Here is a 19459-nt window from a genome sequence, read left to right on the forward strand (position 1 = left end):
TTATAAAAAAGATAAATTAGGATAATAATAAAATAGAAAAGAATAACAGAAGTGTTTCTTTTCGAGACATCATATTGACTATCCCATAACAATATTCATTAGTTTCCAGTTTCACACCATGACACTAATGATATTTAAATATCTGCAAACTTCTGAAGTCTGAAATATTTTAAGAAGTATTAAAATAGTGTTTTGGTCACAATGGATGAGAAATAAGATATACTGAATGAGTGGAATACCCCAAATAAAAGGTATTATGCTTACCACGATAACCCCTTCAAGATGAAGCTCATACTTTCCTTTCAACAAACTGTGTAGTGAATTTAACCTTGTTGATATTTTAGACAATCTTTTGTATTTTAATTACTGATCACAGTTTTCACTTTGGGAATTTTACACAAAGCCATTTCAGGGAGCCAAGACTGTCCTAAATCTACTATTACTAATTAAACATCTTATTTATCCAACCAGGACAAAAATTCTAGAGAATTTCCAAATTCAACATCTAAGAATTACTTTCAACAACCACCAAAGGATGGCATACAACCTGACACTTCAATTTATATAAAAACAACTAAGTATGTAACAAAAAGTTTAAACAAGCTGCTGTGATGTAAGTTATCACAATATCCCATACACCACACTTTAGATAAAATATCGTCAACATCTGTATGTGATGGAGGAGCCTAGAGCACACCCAAGTCAGATTCAAATTCAAGTCTGGATCATTTTTCAATGTGATATTAAACAAGCCACTTAACCTCTGCATTTGGTTCCTCTCTGAGGAATGACATCTAAATTCCATACTCAATATGATTGTTACAATTCATAAACTATGTAATGCTACAAAAAATAAGACGTTATACAGTTTTACTGTTCTTTTTTTTGGTAGAGATGGGATCTCCCTACGTTGCCCAGGCTGCTCTCACACTCCCGAACTCAAGCAATCCTCCCACCTTGGCGTCCCAAAATGCTAGGATTACAGGCAAGAGCCACTGTGCTCTAACCAATATGCATACTTTTATATACTTATGCACTTATGGCTAAATCATGCCAAGCCAAGCAGGGCCAAATAAATAATGGCACTAAAATAATTTTTTAAGTTATTTACCATAGTGATTTTATGCTTCTACTGAAGACAATCAAAAATAAGTTTGGTTGAACTATGAAGTTTGAACTATTACTCACTCGCCAACTGATAGTAAGTTCTGCTTCTCATCTTTTTTTATTCGTGGGCGTCCTGGTTTCATCTTCAAAGGTGAAGTTGGAGTCTTCTGAGCAGCAGGCTGAATGAAATGTGCAAACAGTTCTGTCTGCTTTAATAAATACTCGAATCTATTTGCCCGGTCAGTTTGCTGAAAAAAAATTTAAGATACATTTTATCAGAGTATCAATTAAAACGTCAGAAATCAAAAAGTTTCAGCATGCCTCCATACAATGAACTCAGCAAAAAAAAAAAAAAAAAAGGAACTACAGATACATGCAACAACATGGATGAGTTTCAAAAGCACTATCCAAAGTGAAAGAAGCCAAACACAAAAGACTACATGCTGTATGATTCCACTTAAATGAAATGCTAACTAGTGATAGAAAGCAGATCAGAAGTGGCAAGAAGGTGGGAGCAAGAACTGATTACAAAGGAACAGGAGCAAACTTTTTGGGGATGATGGAACTACTCTGCATCATGATTGTGACAGTATTTAAATAAATATTTGCTAAAACTCATTGAATTGCAAACTTAAAATTATTTTATGTCAATTATACTTCAATATAGTTGATTGGAACAATTTTTAAAATATTAAGAGGCATTGTGCAACACAAGTGAATTTATTCAGAAGCTGGAAAAAATGTGACAAATTTTAAAACGATATTGGGCTTGATACTATTCCTTCCTTTCGTATCTGCCATCTGCCCCTTTGAATGTTTCCTCTTTTTATAAAACCAAGAGAATGGAAGACATTTACTTGGGCAAAAAAAAAACCCTTAAGAGTCTTGAAGACAAATTTTCATAAAAATAATGAAATTGAGAGCCATCAGGCAGCCTTTATACAGAAACAATAATAGTTTGATGAAACAAAGGAGAAGCAAGACAAGAAAAGCTCAATAAACAGGGAAACCAACTACTTAACATCTCCGTCTATAAATGTCTAAAATGTCAGTTTGGGAATGAATTACAAAAAGACATTTGCCTAAAAACACAAGAAGTATCCAAATGCCATAATGTTGTAACAACTATGTATTTTTAAAAGGAACCCAATCATTTTTTAAGGTCACACCAATGTAACAACTGAAACCCAACTTGCTATTAGGAAGGCACATGGTTATAGTGTTTCATTGGGTCACAAATGGCAGTCACAGCAGCAAATGAATCTGCACAATAACAAGACTGTGAACATGCTAGAATCCCAGTAATGTCCTACAGATGACAAGCCTCCGCTATTTATGTTTCCCAAGATTACGGACTGTTTTTACAGTACTGAACAAGATACATATGTGAATCCAAATTTTACATAATTACATTTCTTAATTTATAGATAATGAAAGATAAGCCAAGAGCATGCATCTAGAAGATGTTTGGACTGAAAAAATAATTATTGTGATTATGTCTGGAATCAAGACAAACTGCTTGAGAGAATTAAAAGGTTAAAATTGAAATGTCTTGAGGGAGAAAAACTAACAGAACCTAAAAAGCAGAAACAAGAGAGTATGATTAGCAACCTGGAAGAAATCAATTACAAAATCAAATGGAAATTAAAGTGAATAGCTTTGGATTAGCTTCTTTCTCTGAGAGAGGAAGAAATGAGGTAGGACAGCAGAGGCTATACATATGTTTGAAAAGAGAAAGAAAATAAAGACAGGCCTGCAATTCTTTGTGGAGGAAGACTGAAAATGAGGGCATGGGAGAAATGGAGAAGGAAGACTGATGAGAGTGGGCACATTTTAGAATGGCTAAATGAGACTGACAGGCAATAAATGCTCAAAGTCCAAGAAAATAAAAACCATAAACTTATTCTGACACCGATCAGCACTAGTATTTAGTTTTCTGAAGTAGTACTCAGCATTCTGGGTTCAAGAATGAAGAGTGGATAGTGAACTTATCTATGGTTAGGAACTAGCAGATGACAAGGGAGTTTGCTTAGGAAAAAACTGTTCAGGTGAAGATCATGATGTCAAAAAATGAAATGATGCTGGGAGACTGAAAAACCTGGAAGAAATGAGAAAAGTTCCAATAAAGGCCACTAAGAAAACGAAAAGCATTGTAGAAAACCACTGAAAAACCTCCATTTCACAGTCAAATTTGTGTCCCAAATAATACTTTGCAAAAATGTTAAGAAACTTGGAAGGGGCCAGATCATAAGAAAGGGGGCAAATAAAGAAGCACAAAATAATCTATGCAATAATAGAAAAATAATGAACGAGGGTGATATGGAAAAGAGAATAAACTTGTAAGTAAACTTATTATTAAAAAGTATGCAGTAATGTCATGGACATCTTGAGTACACCTGAAGAGGAGTTTTCATTCACTGAGGTAACGCTAAGGTATGTTAAGTAAAAATTATGAATACAGTTTTGGATATTCTCAAGTAAGAGGTATGAATAGGATTTTAAAATAAATGAAAATACTGATTACAGGCTTCTGGGCTAGAGGTTAAGTATTTGAAAATATTCAGTTTAAAGATACCAGGTAAAAACCAGTAAGAATCAAACTGTCTAGGAAGAAACATTCAAATTTTAATAAGGAAAGACAAAGGAATAAAAAAGCAAAGAGGATATTATCAAGGGAAAAAACGTCTTTCAAGGCAAGTCAAGATTTTTGAGGAATGGTCAACAATATCAAGCACAAATCAAGAAACTAAAACTAAGCCTCAGAATTGGCAATTAGATTCATTGGCATAGTGTCAGAATCTAAACTATAAAGAGTTAAAGCAGTATTAAAATATGTAGACTGTATTCAAAATCGTATTCACTTTAAAAAACAGAGGCAAATCTATTTTTTCTCTAAGTTTGATAGCAAAAAAGGTGACAGTTACATATATACATATGTAAACTACATAACAAATCAAACCTAAAGATAAATCATTTATAATTTACATAGTATTATATGCCCATAGAATATACATCATAATTTTAAGATTTTGAAGTTATTTAAGAGATTCAAAAATATTTACTGATTTGGAAGAGAAAGTCAAAGGACAAGAAAAAAGTATGTTTTAAAAAATATGTGAGATCTGCTATGTGCCAGATATTGTTCTGGGTACTGAAGACAGAAAGATTAAGACACTGTTCTTACCCTACAGGAGCACACTGCGTAGTGGTATTCTTATTTAATACATTGTTATTTTAACTTTTTAAGATTTCAATACAATTAAATGAGTTTAATTCATATAAAGCATTCAGAACAGGGCCAGATACGGCATACATTCACTGTTAGCCACTACTACTATTATTAAAACTGAATTTAAATTTAAAGCTCTGTGTAGGTACTGTTTAAGTCAAGTCATAGTTTTGAGAAGTTTCTTAGACGATACGGAATGTGAACTGGGACTTGAATGATTCCAGTACAATGTCATGTTCTTTTTGTAAAGATCGCATCTATAATGTAAAAATGCTGTGAGCAAGGAGCATATTTCTTTTTTTGGTAACTAGCAGAGTATAATGCTAGCCAGGTGCAGAATAAACATACATTGAGTAACTATTCTGGTCACCTCACTTTCAAGGTTAAATTTTCAAAGGTGTTGTTAACATAACCAGATAATAACATCATATTATGTTAATTCATACAATACTTCCATTTGGTTTACATAGACACGTAAGATATGGAAGTTATAGTATTCCACATTACACATACTTCAAATGGATATCTGTGCCCTAATTGTAAAATTGAACAGATGTTGCTATGGTTTGACTGTGTCCCCCTCCAAATCTCCCACGTTGTAATTTAATCTCCAGTGCAACAGTGTTGGGAGGTAGGGCCTAATAAGAGGTGATTAGGAAAAGATTACTGTCATTATCTCAGGAGAAGGTTATCACCAGTGGGCTTGTTATAAAAGAAAGTTCAGTCCTGTCTTGCTCTCTTCTCTTGGCCTTCCTCCACACAATGACACTGCAAGAAGGCCCTCAGCAAATGCTGGCCTTGACCTTGGACTTCCCAACTTCCAGAACTCTAAGAAATAAATTTCCTTTCTTTATAAATTACCCAGTCTGTGGTACTGTTGTAACACAAAATGGACTAAGATAGACGTTTAGTACATTTAATTACCCAATAAAAAGTTTTCTTTACAGACTCTATTCATAAGCCTAGAACATACCATTTTTTCTTCATAGGTAGGATCTGGTTCTTGGATTTCTTTTTGCTTTCCAGGTGACGCATCATCAAATACTTCCTGGTAGAAAGAAAACATTAAATAGAATTGGTCTTCAAAAATAGTAAACATACCATTATAGACCAATTTCTGCCCAAACCACATCTCTAATAATATATTCTCACCTCAAACTTCCTAGAAACTTAAATGGTTGTCATCTAAACTAACAGAAAAACTGATAAAATGATATTAGATACTATGGGGATAACAACCTATTTAACCCATATAAACTGTATGATTGTTGCCAAGATTAGAACACAAGATTATCTTCATCATCCTAAAAGAAAACTACATTTAATACAAGCCAATCTGTTTCTCTTTTCTGTAATAACCATGAAACCAAATTAAACAGTATAAAATATGGGGAAAAGTTCCCTTTTTGTCACAAAACTACAATATCCACTGTGCTACTACACAAATGTATACAAAGAAATCAGGATTAGTTACCCTGATTTCCATCTGGAATATTACAAAAACTTTTTCTCCCAGCCTACACTGAATACTCTAACTACAGTCTGAGTCCTAAACTAGTAATAAATGTTACTCTTGCAAATGTATTTATCCTGACATTCATATGTGACAAGCAACAAAATCAACAACTTCTACACTGCAAAGTTCTATTCATCCACTAAAAAAAATTGGCAGAAGTATAATCTTCACTAATGATGCACAAATCTATGCTTAGCAATACATACTATAATAAAACTATCTGTGACCAAGAGGTTGTGGGGAGGAGACCTGGTATGGTACTGGAATAAAAGGTAAAATGACCTTAAGTCAAGTCTAACTTCATTGTTAAGACCCTTGGCACTTGTGTGACCCTATGCTCTTCATAAATCTCTGGTCTCCACATATAAGTGACAAAGCCACCTACCCAGTCGTTTACAAAATTCCAAAATGTCATGAAATGCAACCTACAAAAATAAAATGTGCTTTCCAACGGTAGTCATTATTTCTTCCACAGTTTAAAAAAAAAAAACCAAAAAATCTGACTTCCAGGCATTTTGACATCATTATTATTGGCATATCAATCTAGTCAATAGAGATGACAATGAACACAGAAGAGTTCCACATTGCCAAAAGGATAACTAAAAAACAAGTTGCTCCACTGACCTGTTAGTATCACACAAAAAGAAAAAAAGTAACTGAATACACAGGGAGGCTATTTCTGGGAAAATCAGCTTTGCCACACACACACACACACACACACACACACACACACACACACACAAAATTCATGAATGCTGAGTTTATTCTGTGATTTTAGAAAAACACCTTAGATCATACTTCCAAACAAGAAAAAGTCATTTATAAAATATTCATTTTCCAAGTGCAAAACAGATTAAATTGTGACATATATTAGGCATGTGTGCTCAAACTTAGTTTTGATCATGAATTGCAGTGATTCTGAACAGGAAACTGACGGTGCATTTTAAGACAAAAAAATCACACTATGTCAACAACAACAACAACAACAAAATGAGTCAGTGATAAGACGGATAAAAAATAAAATTCCTAATATTTCTATACTAGGAAGGTAAAAATAACTATGTTATTCAATAAATTGAACTGCCAAATACGTTTTTTTGGTAAGAACACGGCAGAGTAAGATGGGTGGGAAAAGGCTCACTTTTAAAGGCAGACCTGAGTTTTATCACAGGTTCTACCTAGCAGAACTCAAATTCCCCATCTGGCAAATGAAAATATCACTAATTTAATACGGTAGTGACATCATCTATACTCACATTTAAACTTAAAATCAATTTTCATTTAAAATAACAACTTCAAGTCAAAAAAGTTGACTTGCTTTTGGCTTAAAATTACTCTGTGTTCAGATATTAACAAGACCTCTGGTGAAAATTTATTTTTCCAAAGTTTGGATGGCAGACCCCTCTTTGAGAGGCTGAGGATAACTATGAACAGATTTTTGTCCAGAACTGCACATTTACACACAATTGCTTTGTGTCAAACCCCTTAAGCCTTGGAACCGGAATTCAAGTTAAAGAGCCCTGGTAACCCAAAAGAACCATTTCCTTAAGGGGAAAAAAGGCAACACTGAATATATTTTAATTTGAAAGAAATCTTATCCTAATCACTCAAAACTACAGGAACCATCAGGAGTTCCTATGTCACTAAACCTACCCTCACACTAAAAGTTCTTTAAAAGATTACTAACATTAATGTTACTTAACCCCAGCTACCCAAATAAAACTACTGTGCCAAATGCCTCAATGGTAAACTATGCTCCCATTTCCCCACTGTACAACGATTGTGCGTCAGGACTCATCTTCGGAGCAGTATTACTTTCATTCTAAGGATAGGAAAATCCCAGAAATCTTTGGGCTCCGACTTACAAAATACTTCAAAACAGGTCGAAGGCCAAGAATAACAATTGGAAGGAGCAATTACTTTTTCCCCAGATATTGCAAAGCCTGGAAGCATATCCAATTTACCCGCCTGGCAGCTTCCCCATCTTTCCAGCCCCCTCAGTACCGTCAGCATCCTCTGGACAACCCAAACCCAGAAGTCTCAGGAGCCGAGTGGTACTAATTTTTTTTTTTTTCCTAAGGCAAGAGGCCAAAAAGAGAAAAAGTGCCGGACTGAGAGCCAATCAACTGCGCCTGGTTCTCTAATTCATTCCTACACTTACTCATCCCCCCTAAATTCGATGGGGGATCCGAGACAGCTGCTGCTGCCTTGGTTGCTTCCCTTCCAGTGGAACAGTGCCTGGGAGGGGCTTCCTCTCCCTTCACAGAAGCAGCTGCGCCCCGCTTATCCCCACTGCGCACTCGGCCATCCAGCTCTCGCCATTGTTTCTGCCCAGAACAGATACCGCCCCCGCAAGGACCGGGAAGAAGAAAAAGAGGCCCAAGTCCTCGGACGCGCTGCTTTTAAATGCCTCCTTCACCCTGCCCGTGCATCCCGCTCCTAAGGGGTCATCTCCTCGCCCTTCCCCGAAGTTTGGTGGAAACTAAAAACCACATTCAGAGGTAGGAGAGGGAATTATGGGAGTCTAGTGCGAAAAAAAGATGGGTCCCCCTGGGCCACGGTAACCAAGAACATCTGTTCATTGAGAGCATTCAAAGATTTGTCAAGATTCACGAAAGAGACAAATAATTTCAATGTGAGGAGCCGGAAATCCATTTTGCTTGGCTCGAATAGGTTAAGAACAAGGGAGCAAGGGTGAGAGCATCATTTCGTATCCACAGGGTGTGAAGCTGAGTCTGGTGCAGAGAGAGAAGCCCGGCTCTGCGTCCGATCGCCACGATCCGGCGAGGGAGCCAGCTCCTCCTCCCCGCTGCGCCCGCTCCCCACGCCGCAAGCTGCCCTCACCTCCATCTCGGCGTCTGCGGGACCCGCGCTGGCCGCAGACGCAACCGCCTGCGCAGCGACGCCCTCGGGGCCGCCTTTGTTGCTGCTGTTGCTCCCGCCGCTGGCGGTCGAGGCTGCGGGCTTGGAAGGCGCGCTCTCGGGAGGCGGGGGTGGCGGAGGCTCGGCCGCGGACGACATGATGTTCCGTCTGCGTCACCCGCTGCTGCCAGAGGCCGAGTCCGGCGGGGATGGACGGGGAGGCCTAGGCCTGGGTGGCTACGTCGCAATAAACTGGTGGAGGAGCGAGACTCCCACCCGAGCGCTCCCCCGCGCCGCGCCTCCGCGACGGGCCTGAGCCGGGCCCAGGAGCTGCACACTCCCAGACGTTCTGCTCTTCCGCGGGGCTCTAGGTTCCACCGGCGCTTACCTCACGGCGGGAATCACGTCGACGAGGATGGGCGGGGCCAGACGGGTCACTGAGGTCAAGGAAGGCGGGCTGATTTAGAGAAGGGCGGAGGGTTGGGGGAAGGGAAAAGGAAAACGAAAGAGACTGAGGCTGGGAAAACGCTTCGCCGCCGCCTCCTCCTCTTCCTCTGGCAGATATCGTCTATCTCTCCAGCATCCAGGACGACTACCTACGCCACCGACTTTCAACCCTCGCGAGATTCCTTATTGGCTCACTGACTGGGCACTGAGTGCGCATGCTCATACTGTCCTCCTTACCCTTGGCCCCTCCTCCTCACCCTTGGCCCCTCCTCCTCCAGACCTCTAGCGGGCTCGGGAGAGAAGAGTAGGCGGGACCTCGAGGGAGCGCTCGGAGGCGTAGGTTTGTGCGTCTGCTGTCTGGCAGGAGGCGAGCTCAGTGTTTTAGGCTTTCATAACGGCTCACGGTTCTCGTTGTGTCTTCCGGGCCTGGCTGGGATCGGCGGCACTACTGGAAAACTTGCCCGAGTTTTGCGCTGCCCATTCAAACTTGGAAGTCTTGTGTCTGACTCCAAAACTTCTGCCGTATCCGCTTAGAGGCGTGACGCCACAGCCTTGACGACGTTATGGTTACCCCAAGTGACGTCTCACTGTTTTGTTAAAAAAAAAAAAAAAAAAAAAGTCCGTTAGTTTTTTCTTTTTTGGTTTTTGTGTGGTTTTTTTTTTGCCTTCTCATGTTAGCTGCGTCAGTTATTTCTAAATATCCTCTTTAAGCACAGAGTTAAATGCTATTTCTTCTGAATTTATATGCTAAAGGTAAGCAAATAACATGCACACTACCATGTAAGTGAGAAACACAAATAGTATGTGGGGAAGATAGGTGGTATGATGTAATCTTTTCCTCAAGCATCAAACATTAAAATTAAAACGCACTTTCTCAAGTGTTCAGCACTAATTTTGTATACTGCCTTAGGCAGCCTTCAGTGTAGCTTAAGGGCCTTGTGCATTCATCTCCTGCAAAATTTAAATACATTGTAGTCTATTTGATAACAAATCCGCATACTACAGTAGATTATCTGCCCAGCACAGGGTCTTATTTATCTTTTTTTTATTCGTCATATCCAGTATTCTATAAATGTTTGTTGAATAAAGGCGGCACATTTTTCAAGAGTTGAGGTTTGAGCTAACTGGTTATGTTGAATTCCAAACAAAAGGGATCTCCTTTGAATATATAGCCTGCAAATTTTTTAACTAATGGAATAATTCTTTAATTGACATCTGGAAAAATGTCCCCACTCCACTAGAAATGCTAGTTCTTAAACTGTAAGGAAATGTCTAAGGATATGTGCAAAGATAAATACCTACAATGATGTTCATCATACTCTTCATATGTAACTGCAAAAAGCTAACAGCAGTAGGCTGAATCCAGTATTAAAAGTTACGTCTTTAAAACTATCGTACACCCAGAAAATGAACTATTAACCTTTAACAACCGTTAATGTAGAATAATGGTTGTTTTGTTTTGTTTTGTTTTGAGGCAGAATTTCTCTGTCGCCCAGGCTGGAGTGCAGTGGTGTGATCTCGGCTCACTGCAATCTCCAACTCCCGGGTTCAAAGGATTCCCATGACTTAGCCTCCGTAGTAGCTGGAATTACAGGCGTGCACCACCATGCCCAGCTAATTTTTGTATTTTCAGTAGAGACAGGGTTTTGCTGTGTTGGCCAGGCTAGTCTCAAACTCCTGGTCTCAAGTAATCTGCTCCCCTAGACCTCCCAAAGTGCTGGGATTACAGGCGTGAGCCACCACACCCAGCCCCGAAGAATGTTAATTTATAAAGTGTTAACTGAAAAAATTTTTTTAACAGTTCAAAAATGTAGGTAAAAGTTGGAAGCATATTTACAAAAGTATTCAAAGTGATTGTTGCTAGTATTTCCTAATTATTTTTTGGCTGACTGCATGTTTTTCATTTGTATAAAATGAATTTGCCCTTTTTTTTTTTTTTTTTTTTTTTTTTTTTGACTGCAGCTTGCTCTGTCTCGTAGGCTGCTGTGCAGTGTCACAATCATGAGTCACTGCAGCCTCAGCCTCTGGGGTCCAGCAATTCTCCCACCTCAGCCTCTCAAGTATCTGGGACTGCAGGTGCATGCCACCACGCCCAGCTCATTTTTGTATTTGTTGTGTGTAGACAGGGATTGCCATGTTGCCTATACTAGTCCTGAACAACAGTTAGGGCTCAAGCCATCTACCTGCCTCAGTCTCTCAAAGTGATGGGATTACAGGTGACAGCCACTGTGACAGACTGCTGAATTTGCCTATTAAGAAAACTTTTTTAAAAAAATTTCAGCTTTGCTAAGGTATAATTGACAAAAATTGTATATAAGGCATACAGTGTGATGTTTTGATATATAAACACGTTGTGAAATGATTACCACAATCAAGCTAATAAGCATATCCATCATCTCTTATATTTACTGCCTGCCAGCATGGTGAGAATATTTAAAATTTACTCTCAACAGATTTCAACTATGCAAACAGTATTATTAGCAATAGTTACCATGCTGTACATTACATCTCCAGAAATTATTCATCCTGTATAACCAAAACTTTGTATCCTTTGACCAACATCTCCCCATTTTTAGAAAACTTATTTTTAATTTTAAAAAATGTTCTTTCACTGAAAAAAAAAATTATGTGAAAGGGTAAGAAAGTAGCATCTAGGGTGGAACCTGACACGTAATAAATGCTTGATGAATAATTTTTTGTATTTACATTAAATAGACTAAAACATTACTTTAGTACTCAAAATATTTCTTCACTTTTTATAGTCTTAGGTAGAAATCTTGGGTCTTGGTCTGGAAACCCTAAAGTTATACGTAGGTATATAAATGGAAGGATCTTAAGTCTGATAGCTATTTAAAGAAAGCAATAAATAGCAAGGAAAACAATGCACATAAATAAATAAAAATTGCATCCAAAATGGTGATTGTCTTTTAACATGTGCATTTATATGTGAGTTTCTCATATGATCATATGAAAGCTGTGTTATATTTGGGGGGAAATTATAGAGAAAAGATAGAAACTAGAAAGAGGACACAGAATGTTCGGACTCAGTTATCTAGCATGAGTGATAGAGAAAAAGATTTTTGGCAGAGTTCAGAACCAGAAAGGAAAAGCAGAGAAGAGCTACAGAAAAGACAGGAAGCCTAGAAACAGCTACAGGGACATTAGCTGTGTTCCTCAGGCAGATAGCAGTACTAATGTGGTGGCCAAATCACAAAATCCTGCTAAAAGGCTAAATCTAGCAGCTAGTTGTTGAAGTGATCACATAATACAGAATTCATGTGTTGGTAAAAGAGTGGGTTGGGGAGCAGGCAAGCCTAGATTCCAGTGCAGGCTCTAAAACTTAGTAGCTGTGTGAATGCAGACAAGTTATCTAACCTCTTCGAAATCAGTTTTCTCATCTTTTTATTATTATATTATCCTAGCTTTATTTTGAGATAATATTCTTACTATGATGTCATAAAATTAAATGAGACAGTGCAAGGTGCATGATACAGTGCCTGACATATAGTGAGCTCTGCGTTCAAGTATCAGATAGTCTTATCCTTGAGAATCATAAGCCTAAGGTTCAGAGTCTAATTGAAAGGAGGAACCAAAGAAGAAGGAGGGTAAGGGGTTTGGTACCAAGAAAACACCAGAAAGGATTAGAGCTTTAGCCATGTTCCCAGCAACAGAATGCTACAGTGTAAAATAATGTTAGTATTCTATCTCCAATATGTATATACACAGTTTACACCTAAAATTTCCTCTGTTAGATTTAATGTGCTAGAACAGCATGTACAGTACAGAAAGACAATGGAACAAAGAGATGTTGCCAGAGGACAAAAATGTGCCAAAGAGCCAGGGCTCTCTCAGCATTGTGTCCTTGAATGGTAACAGAAAGGAGTTAATGTTTTCTCAAGGACAAAGAAGAAATGCAGCACCTCTCTTCGTTGCAACTCCTTTTGTCAAAGCCTAAGAAAATAAAGTCTGATTACTGCAAGACAATAAAACCATATTGAGTTTGTATCTAAGAATGGGTATTTCCAACACTGGATACCAATGTTTACACCTTGTATGTATCTTTTTTAGAGTTCTCCCACATAGGTCATTTGTCAGTGTACAGAGATTTCAGTTAAAGAGAAACAACAACTGTACTGTTAAATAGGTAAGGATATATTCCCTTAATTCCCCTCATATTTAGTCAACAACTAAATAGTGGGAGACTTTATAGCTGCTTGGTATGTGCACATATGTTTATGTAGTCAAAGTTTTTCAGGTTTTCTCTGCATTTCTTCCTGCTCATGAAAAAATAATTTCTTTTTTGTTGGACTGGTTGTAGGTAAAGTATTCCTAGGAACTCAAATATTATGATCCAAAGTTAAAATTTTATCCACCATCTTAGAAATATTTTTGAAAGAATAAACTACAAAACTTCAATTAAGAAATTAGAGATTTTTATTTAGTTCTTATCTCATTTATTAAAAGGAACTTCAGACAAAGGAAATTAGGCAGTCTTTTGCTCAAAATATTGGAAGTAAAATGATAGAAAAGATTAATCATTAAAACATTAGTAAACAGAAAACAGGAGTGGCTATATCACCAGATAAAGTGGACTTCAGAGTAAAGAAAATTATGAGACAAAGAGGGACATTATATAATGATGAGAGTATCAAACGAGAAATCTTTATGTACCAAACAACAGCTGCAAAATATGTGAAGCAAAAGCTGACAGAACTGAAATTAGAAATAACAAATCCACAATTATATGTGGAGACTGCAGCATCTCTCAACAACTGATACTACAACTAGGCAGAAAACCAGCAAGGGTATAGAAGAACTTAACAACAGCCAATAAGATCGAATTGACATTTATAGAACACTGCACACATTTTTTTTCTTCTACGAAAGTAGGACTACACACATTCTTTTCAAGAACCCACAGAAAATATAGCAAGATAGACCATAAACCTTAACAAATGTAGAAGATTTGAAATCATACAGAGTGTGTTTTTTAACCACAATGGAATCAAACCGGAAATCAATAACAAAATGTTACCAGGGATATATTCAAACTAAATGACATGCTTCTAAATAATCTGTGGGTCAAAGAGAGGTCTCAAGAGAAATCAAAAAGTACATTGAACAGAAAAAAATACAATATATTAAAATTTGTGGAACACAGTTAAAACAGTGCTTAGAGGGAAATTATACACTAAATGCTTACATTCAGAAAACAGAGTAGTCTAAAATGCAAGCTTTCACCTCCAAAACCCAAAAAAAGCAGAGCAAGAATAAATCCAAAGTAAACAAAAGGAAGGAAATAATAAAGGTAAGAGCAGAAGTCAATGAAATTAAATATGGAAAATAAAAAGCAAAAACTGGTTCTTTGAAAAGATACATAAAATTGGCAAATCTCTAGGAAGTCTGACAAGAAAGGAAGAAAGGAAAAAAGTGGGAAAGAAGGAAGGAAGGAAGAAACAAGGCTCAAATCACTAATATCAGGAATAAAACAGGACCTATCATTGTAGACCCTGAAAACATCGAAAGAGTAGTAAGGGAATACGACACACATAAATTTGACAACTTAAATAAACTACTTCCTTGAAAAATACAAGCCACTTTAACTCAAACAGTATAAAAATAATTTGAATAGCACTATAACTATTTAGGAAATTAAATTTAGAAATTAAAAACTTCCAAAAAAGAAATCTTCAGGCACAGATGCTTTCAATGAAAAATTCTACCAAATATTTAAAGATGAGTTAGTACCAATACTATGCCATCTCCTACAGATAATAGAAGAGGATGATACACTTTATAATTAATTCTATCAAGGTACTATATCTCTAATATGAAATCAGACGGGTACTACAAAAAAAAGAAAAGAAAATGACAGACCAATATCACTGATGAATATAGACAAATCTTTAACAAGATATTATCAGACACAATTAAACAATGTGTAAAAATAATTATGCAGCCTGACCAAATGTGATTTATTCCAGATATTCAACACTGATTCAATATTTGAGTATTAGTCAATGTTGTCTGCCATATTAACAGGCTAGAGAAGAAAACTCACATGATTATATTGATTGATGAGGAAAAAGCATTTGACAAAATTCCAACACCCATTTATGACGAAACTCTCGGAAAAAAAAAGAGAAAACAAATAGAGCAGAACTTCCTCCTCTTAATAAGGAGCATCTGCAAAATACCTACAGCAAACATTATGTTTAGTGAGATTGAATCCTCTCCCTCTAATAAGGGAAGGTTTTCTGCTTATACCATTCATATTCAACACAGTGCTGAAAAGGAAAAATAGAGATCACTGAAATTATCTTCAAACTGACATAAAGTAAAACTTTTGTTGAAAATCAGAATAATGACTCAATTTGGCCAAATACAAATTTATATTTTTCATTGTCTTTAACCATAAAGTGGAAGTAATGCTATTTTATTTGATCAATAAATCAGTATTAATTTAGGAAAAACATTCCCAACTAAAATAAGTATAGGATTGCATTATACTTAACATCGATAAATTAGATAAGACATAGATGACTTTATTAAAACAAAAAAATTAGTCTTGTTTGCCGAAGATTCACCTAAACTTTGTGAACATGGCTTCTCTACTTGTTAGTTTCAGAAAGAATACTTTTCTTTTAGATTTTAGCATACTTAAATTATTAGAAGTTTATTATTTTCTGGGAATTTTTGGATTACTCAATCTGTGTAAGTGTCTCTATTAGTCAATCAGAACAGGCCCCTTTAACAGTTTGTAATTGAACTTACTGATAACATCCTCCTGAGATGGAAAACATTACACACTCACACAAGGAAAGTAAAATTCTTTCTGAATTATAGACACATACACAGACAGAGGTAGATAGCACTTAGAGTTTTAATTCTAAAATTTCAGCCACTGGGCAAGAGTAAATACAGTATCACAATAACTTTCCAGTTCAGATACTAAAGAGCTGTTCTCTTTCTTGATAGGAAATTCTTAATTGATTTGAGCCCTAAATAGATAAATTGACAAACCAAAAGACTAACAAATCCAACACTTTGTTGTCTCGCACTCAGCAGAGAATAGATCTTTATTAGCCACAAATTCTTCTACAGAAATCAAATGGTCAGATCATAAAAACCAAATTGCCAGTTATTGCTGCCACTAATGGGAAATAACTTATCAGCTGCAAAAGAACAAAAAACAAAACATAAAATTAGTAGAGAAGAAAACTAAAAATAGAAAAACATCATCAGCAAATTTCTATTGCTGATTTGGATTTACCTTTGGAAGCCAAGACATGCTAGGCTTAAACTACCCATCAGATGCACTTCTCTGGTGACAGTTTACCTGGTGATATGGTTTGACTGTATCTCCTCCCAAATCTCCTATTGAATTGTAATCCCCATAATCCCCTCATGTCTAGTGAGAGACCTGGTGGGAGGTGACTGGAACATGGGGGCAGTTTCCCCATGCTGTTCTTGTGATAGCAAGTGAGTTCTCACCAGATCTGATGGTTTTTATGAGGGACTCTTCCCCCTTTGCTCCTTTCTCTCTCTCTCACCTGCTGCCATGTAAGATGTGCCTTTTCCCGTTCCACCATGATTGTAAGTTTCCTGAGGCCTCCCCAGCCATTCAGAACTGTGAGTCAATTAAACCTTTCCTTTATAAATTACCCAGTCTCCGGTATTTCTTTATAGCAGTGTGAAAACAGACTAATACACCTGGTCTTGTTAAGTGAATCCACCGGACATGGTCGTGGAAAACTCCCAAAACTGTTAAAAGAAATTTTTCAAAAAAGTAAAAGCATGATTCTCATACATATATAAAAAAGAACACTTTTTAAAGATATTATTTAACTCACTAATAAGGAAGTTAGTGAGGTGTTACAACCAGTTTAAAGATTAAAAAAGGAAAAACACATTTATATTGGGTAAAGAAAAGTTGAAATGAATGTGGAAGTGGAGGTAAAATTATCTTCTTCCACACGAGGGGAAGGAAGTCAATTTACCTTCTAATGCATAGGACAACACTCGCATATGTACAGACAAGAATTATTTTGCACTTGTATAAATTATTTACAATTTACTGAGTTGTAAAATAGCTCCCATAGAGTCAGAAAACCCAAAAGTTTGTCCTCTGGAGTCAAGACAATTCATGATTTTGTATTTAAGCAAATGTTTTCCCCTATGTGCTATTGTTTTAGTTTTATTGTAAATAATTCTCATTTGGACTCTTAAGTAACCCACTAGTTAATTTGCCTTTATTTTACACCAAGTGAAAGAACTGAAATTCCACGCATATGCAAGCTTGTAACTACTGCGGCATGTATTTTTGTCATTCTGCATCTCTCCAGAATAGCTTTCTTTGTTTTCTCTTGGTTTCTCTGCTTCTAAGTAAGTGCACTGTGTTTAGTCTGTTCCGAATCCAATTGGCTGTGCGTTATGGTACCTCATAGACAACAACCAGTGTTTCAAGTACAAATCTCAAGGTCGGGAGACAGTTCAGTTTAGGTCAGGTGCCAATTCCAGATTCATTAGGTGTAAATAGAGATCAGGCCACTAGATATAAACATGGCTACCTAGGCCACCTCTTGAGCAGCAGCCAGGAATGGAGGTTTTCTTAGAAAGAAGAGTAGATTAGTGCAAAGCATTGACTGGCATCTCTAGCATATGTTTATGATCTATTTATGTTGCAGAAAAGTAAACTATCTGTGATAGAAAAATTTATTAATGTTCCCATTCAAGCATTATGATCCTTTTAATTTTCATTTCATGGTTCAATTTTCATCCAAGTTGCCAATTCTAAGCCCAGTTGCACTTGAAATTGAGTTACTCAGGTAAAATGTATTTGAAGTATGTTTTTGTGAGAGGTGGAGATTAATTTTGGCCTTTTGAAAATTTCATAACACTTGTAGGTATGTAATTATTATTCTATAATAACTCATCATGAAAGATGATATGGACTTAGTATCTTACAAATTCAAAGAAACTTTTTTTAGTTTCTGATTCATCTCAAAGTACCTGTTCTTCACAACTGTTGAACTTAATCTTCTCTGAATGGTAAGTGCTCCAGAACGCATGTGAGGAGGAAGCCTTGTGACTCTGTTACTGGTCAGAAGACCCACTGAGTTGTGTTCTTAAAAAAAGTGCACTTTTGGTTTTGCCCTATCAAGATAGGCCACTTCAGGGTCTTAATTAGTGGAAAGAAGTGGAGATTTTGTAAGTCTCACTTTTGGACACAAGAGAGAAGGATGTTACGTCAATGGAATTTTCCACTTACTATTTTGGAAGAGAATCAGGAATTATAGAACAGGGACCTTGACAGTAATAAGACTAACCTTTGCAGCTTGCTCTTGCTTGTCACTTTTGTCACAGCTTGTGCTGAACATTTCAAACCTAAATTCCTTATTGAATTTTCTTTTATTACAGTTCTCTCAGTAATATGAATTGATGAATAATGATATTTGGAAGTAGACTGAATTTTAATTCTAGATTTATAATTGAACTCACAATGAAATATTTATGGAGCTGCAATTACCTTTATAAAAAGAGTATATCTTATGTACTTTGATTCTAAACCAGAACCTATGGTATAGATTGCAATAATATAATTTAGCTGTTTTGTATTTTATTTACATATTGTGTTTGTGTCCCCACAGAAACAGACAGCAGGACAGGGTTAAGCATGTGAGATATTTACTGGAGGGACTAACTGTTAAGAATAAAGGGGCTAGGAGTGGTGGCGCCAGCCTAAAATCCCAGCACTTTGGGAGGCAGAGGCGGGTGGATCATGAGGTCAGGAGATGGAGAGCATCCTGGCTAACACGGTGAAACCCCATCTCTACTAAAAATACAAAAAATTAGCCGGGCGTGGTGGCAGGCATCTGTAGTCTCAGCTACTCGGGAGGCTGAGGCAGGAGAATGGCATGAAGCTGGGAGGCAGAGCTTGCAGTGAGCTGAGATCGCACCACTGCACTCCAGCCTGGGCAACAGAACGAGACTCCATACCAAAAAAGAAAAAAAAAAAAATACATGAATAAAAATAAAGGGAGGAAGCATGAGTAAGGAGGGAGCAACTTGAGACAGAGAGGCAGAACTAACATTTGTAAAGACAAGGGAAGGATGGAGGATTGTGAAAGAAGAATTTCAGTTCGTAGCAGAGCTCTGAGAAAGTTTTGGCCAGGCTGATGGGGCATCTTTAAGCCAAAGTCGCTCATTACATGAGCAGTATGTTCCATGAGAATGTTCCTGCACTAGTACCACTGCCTGCTGGGAATAACCTGAGAAAAGCGGGCCCTAAGCACAAA

General features: G+C 37.1%; 1 protein-coding gene across 1 annotated transcript in view; it reads right to left on the bottom strand.

Annotated features, from left to right (window-relative positions):
• Positions 1–9753, bottom strand: part of SMARCA5 (SWI/SNF related, matrix associated, actin dependent regulator of chromatin, subfamily a, member 5) — a 40824-nt gene extending 31071 nt beyond the window's left edge. Inside the window, exons 1-3 of the mRNA XM_011987155.1 lie at positions 8697–9753; positions 5310–5384; positions 1189–1355 (exon numbers count right to left, since the gene is read on the bottom strand). Of these exons, the coding sequence (XP_011842545.1) occupies positions 1189–1355; positions 5310–5384; positions 8697–8873 (419 nt within the window). The 5' untranslated portion in view covers positions 8874–9753. The remainder of the gene's footprint in view (positions 1–1188; positions 1356–5309; positions 5385–8696) is intronic.
• Positions 9754–19459: the final 9706 nt, after the last annotated feature.

The sequence above is a fragment of the Mandrillus leucophaeus genome, unplaced genomic scaffold (assembly GCF_000951045.1).
Source record: "Mandrillus leucophaeus isolate KB7577 unplaced genomic scaffold, Mleu.le_1.0 Scaffold301, whole genome shotgun sequence".
NCBI lineage: Eukaryota > Metazoa > Chordata > Mammalia > Primates > Cercopithecidae > Mandrillus > Mandrillus leucophaeus.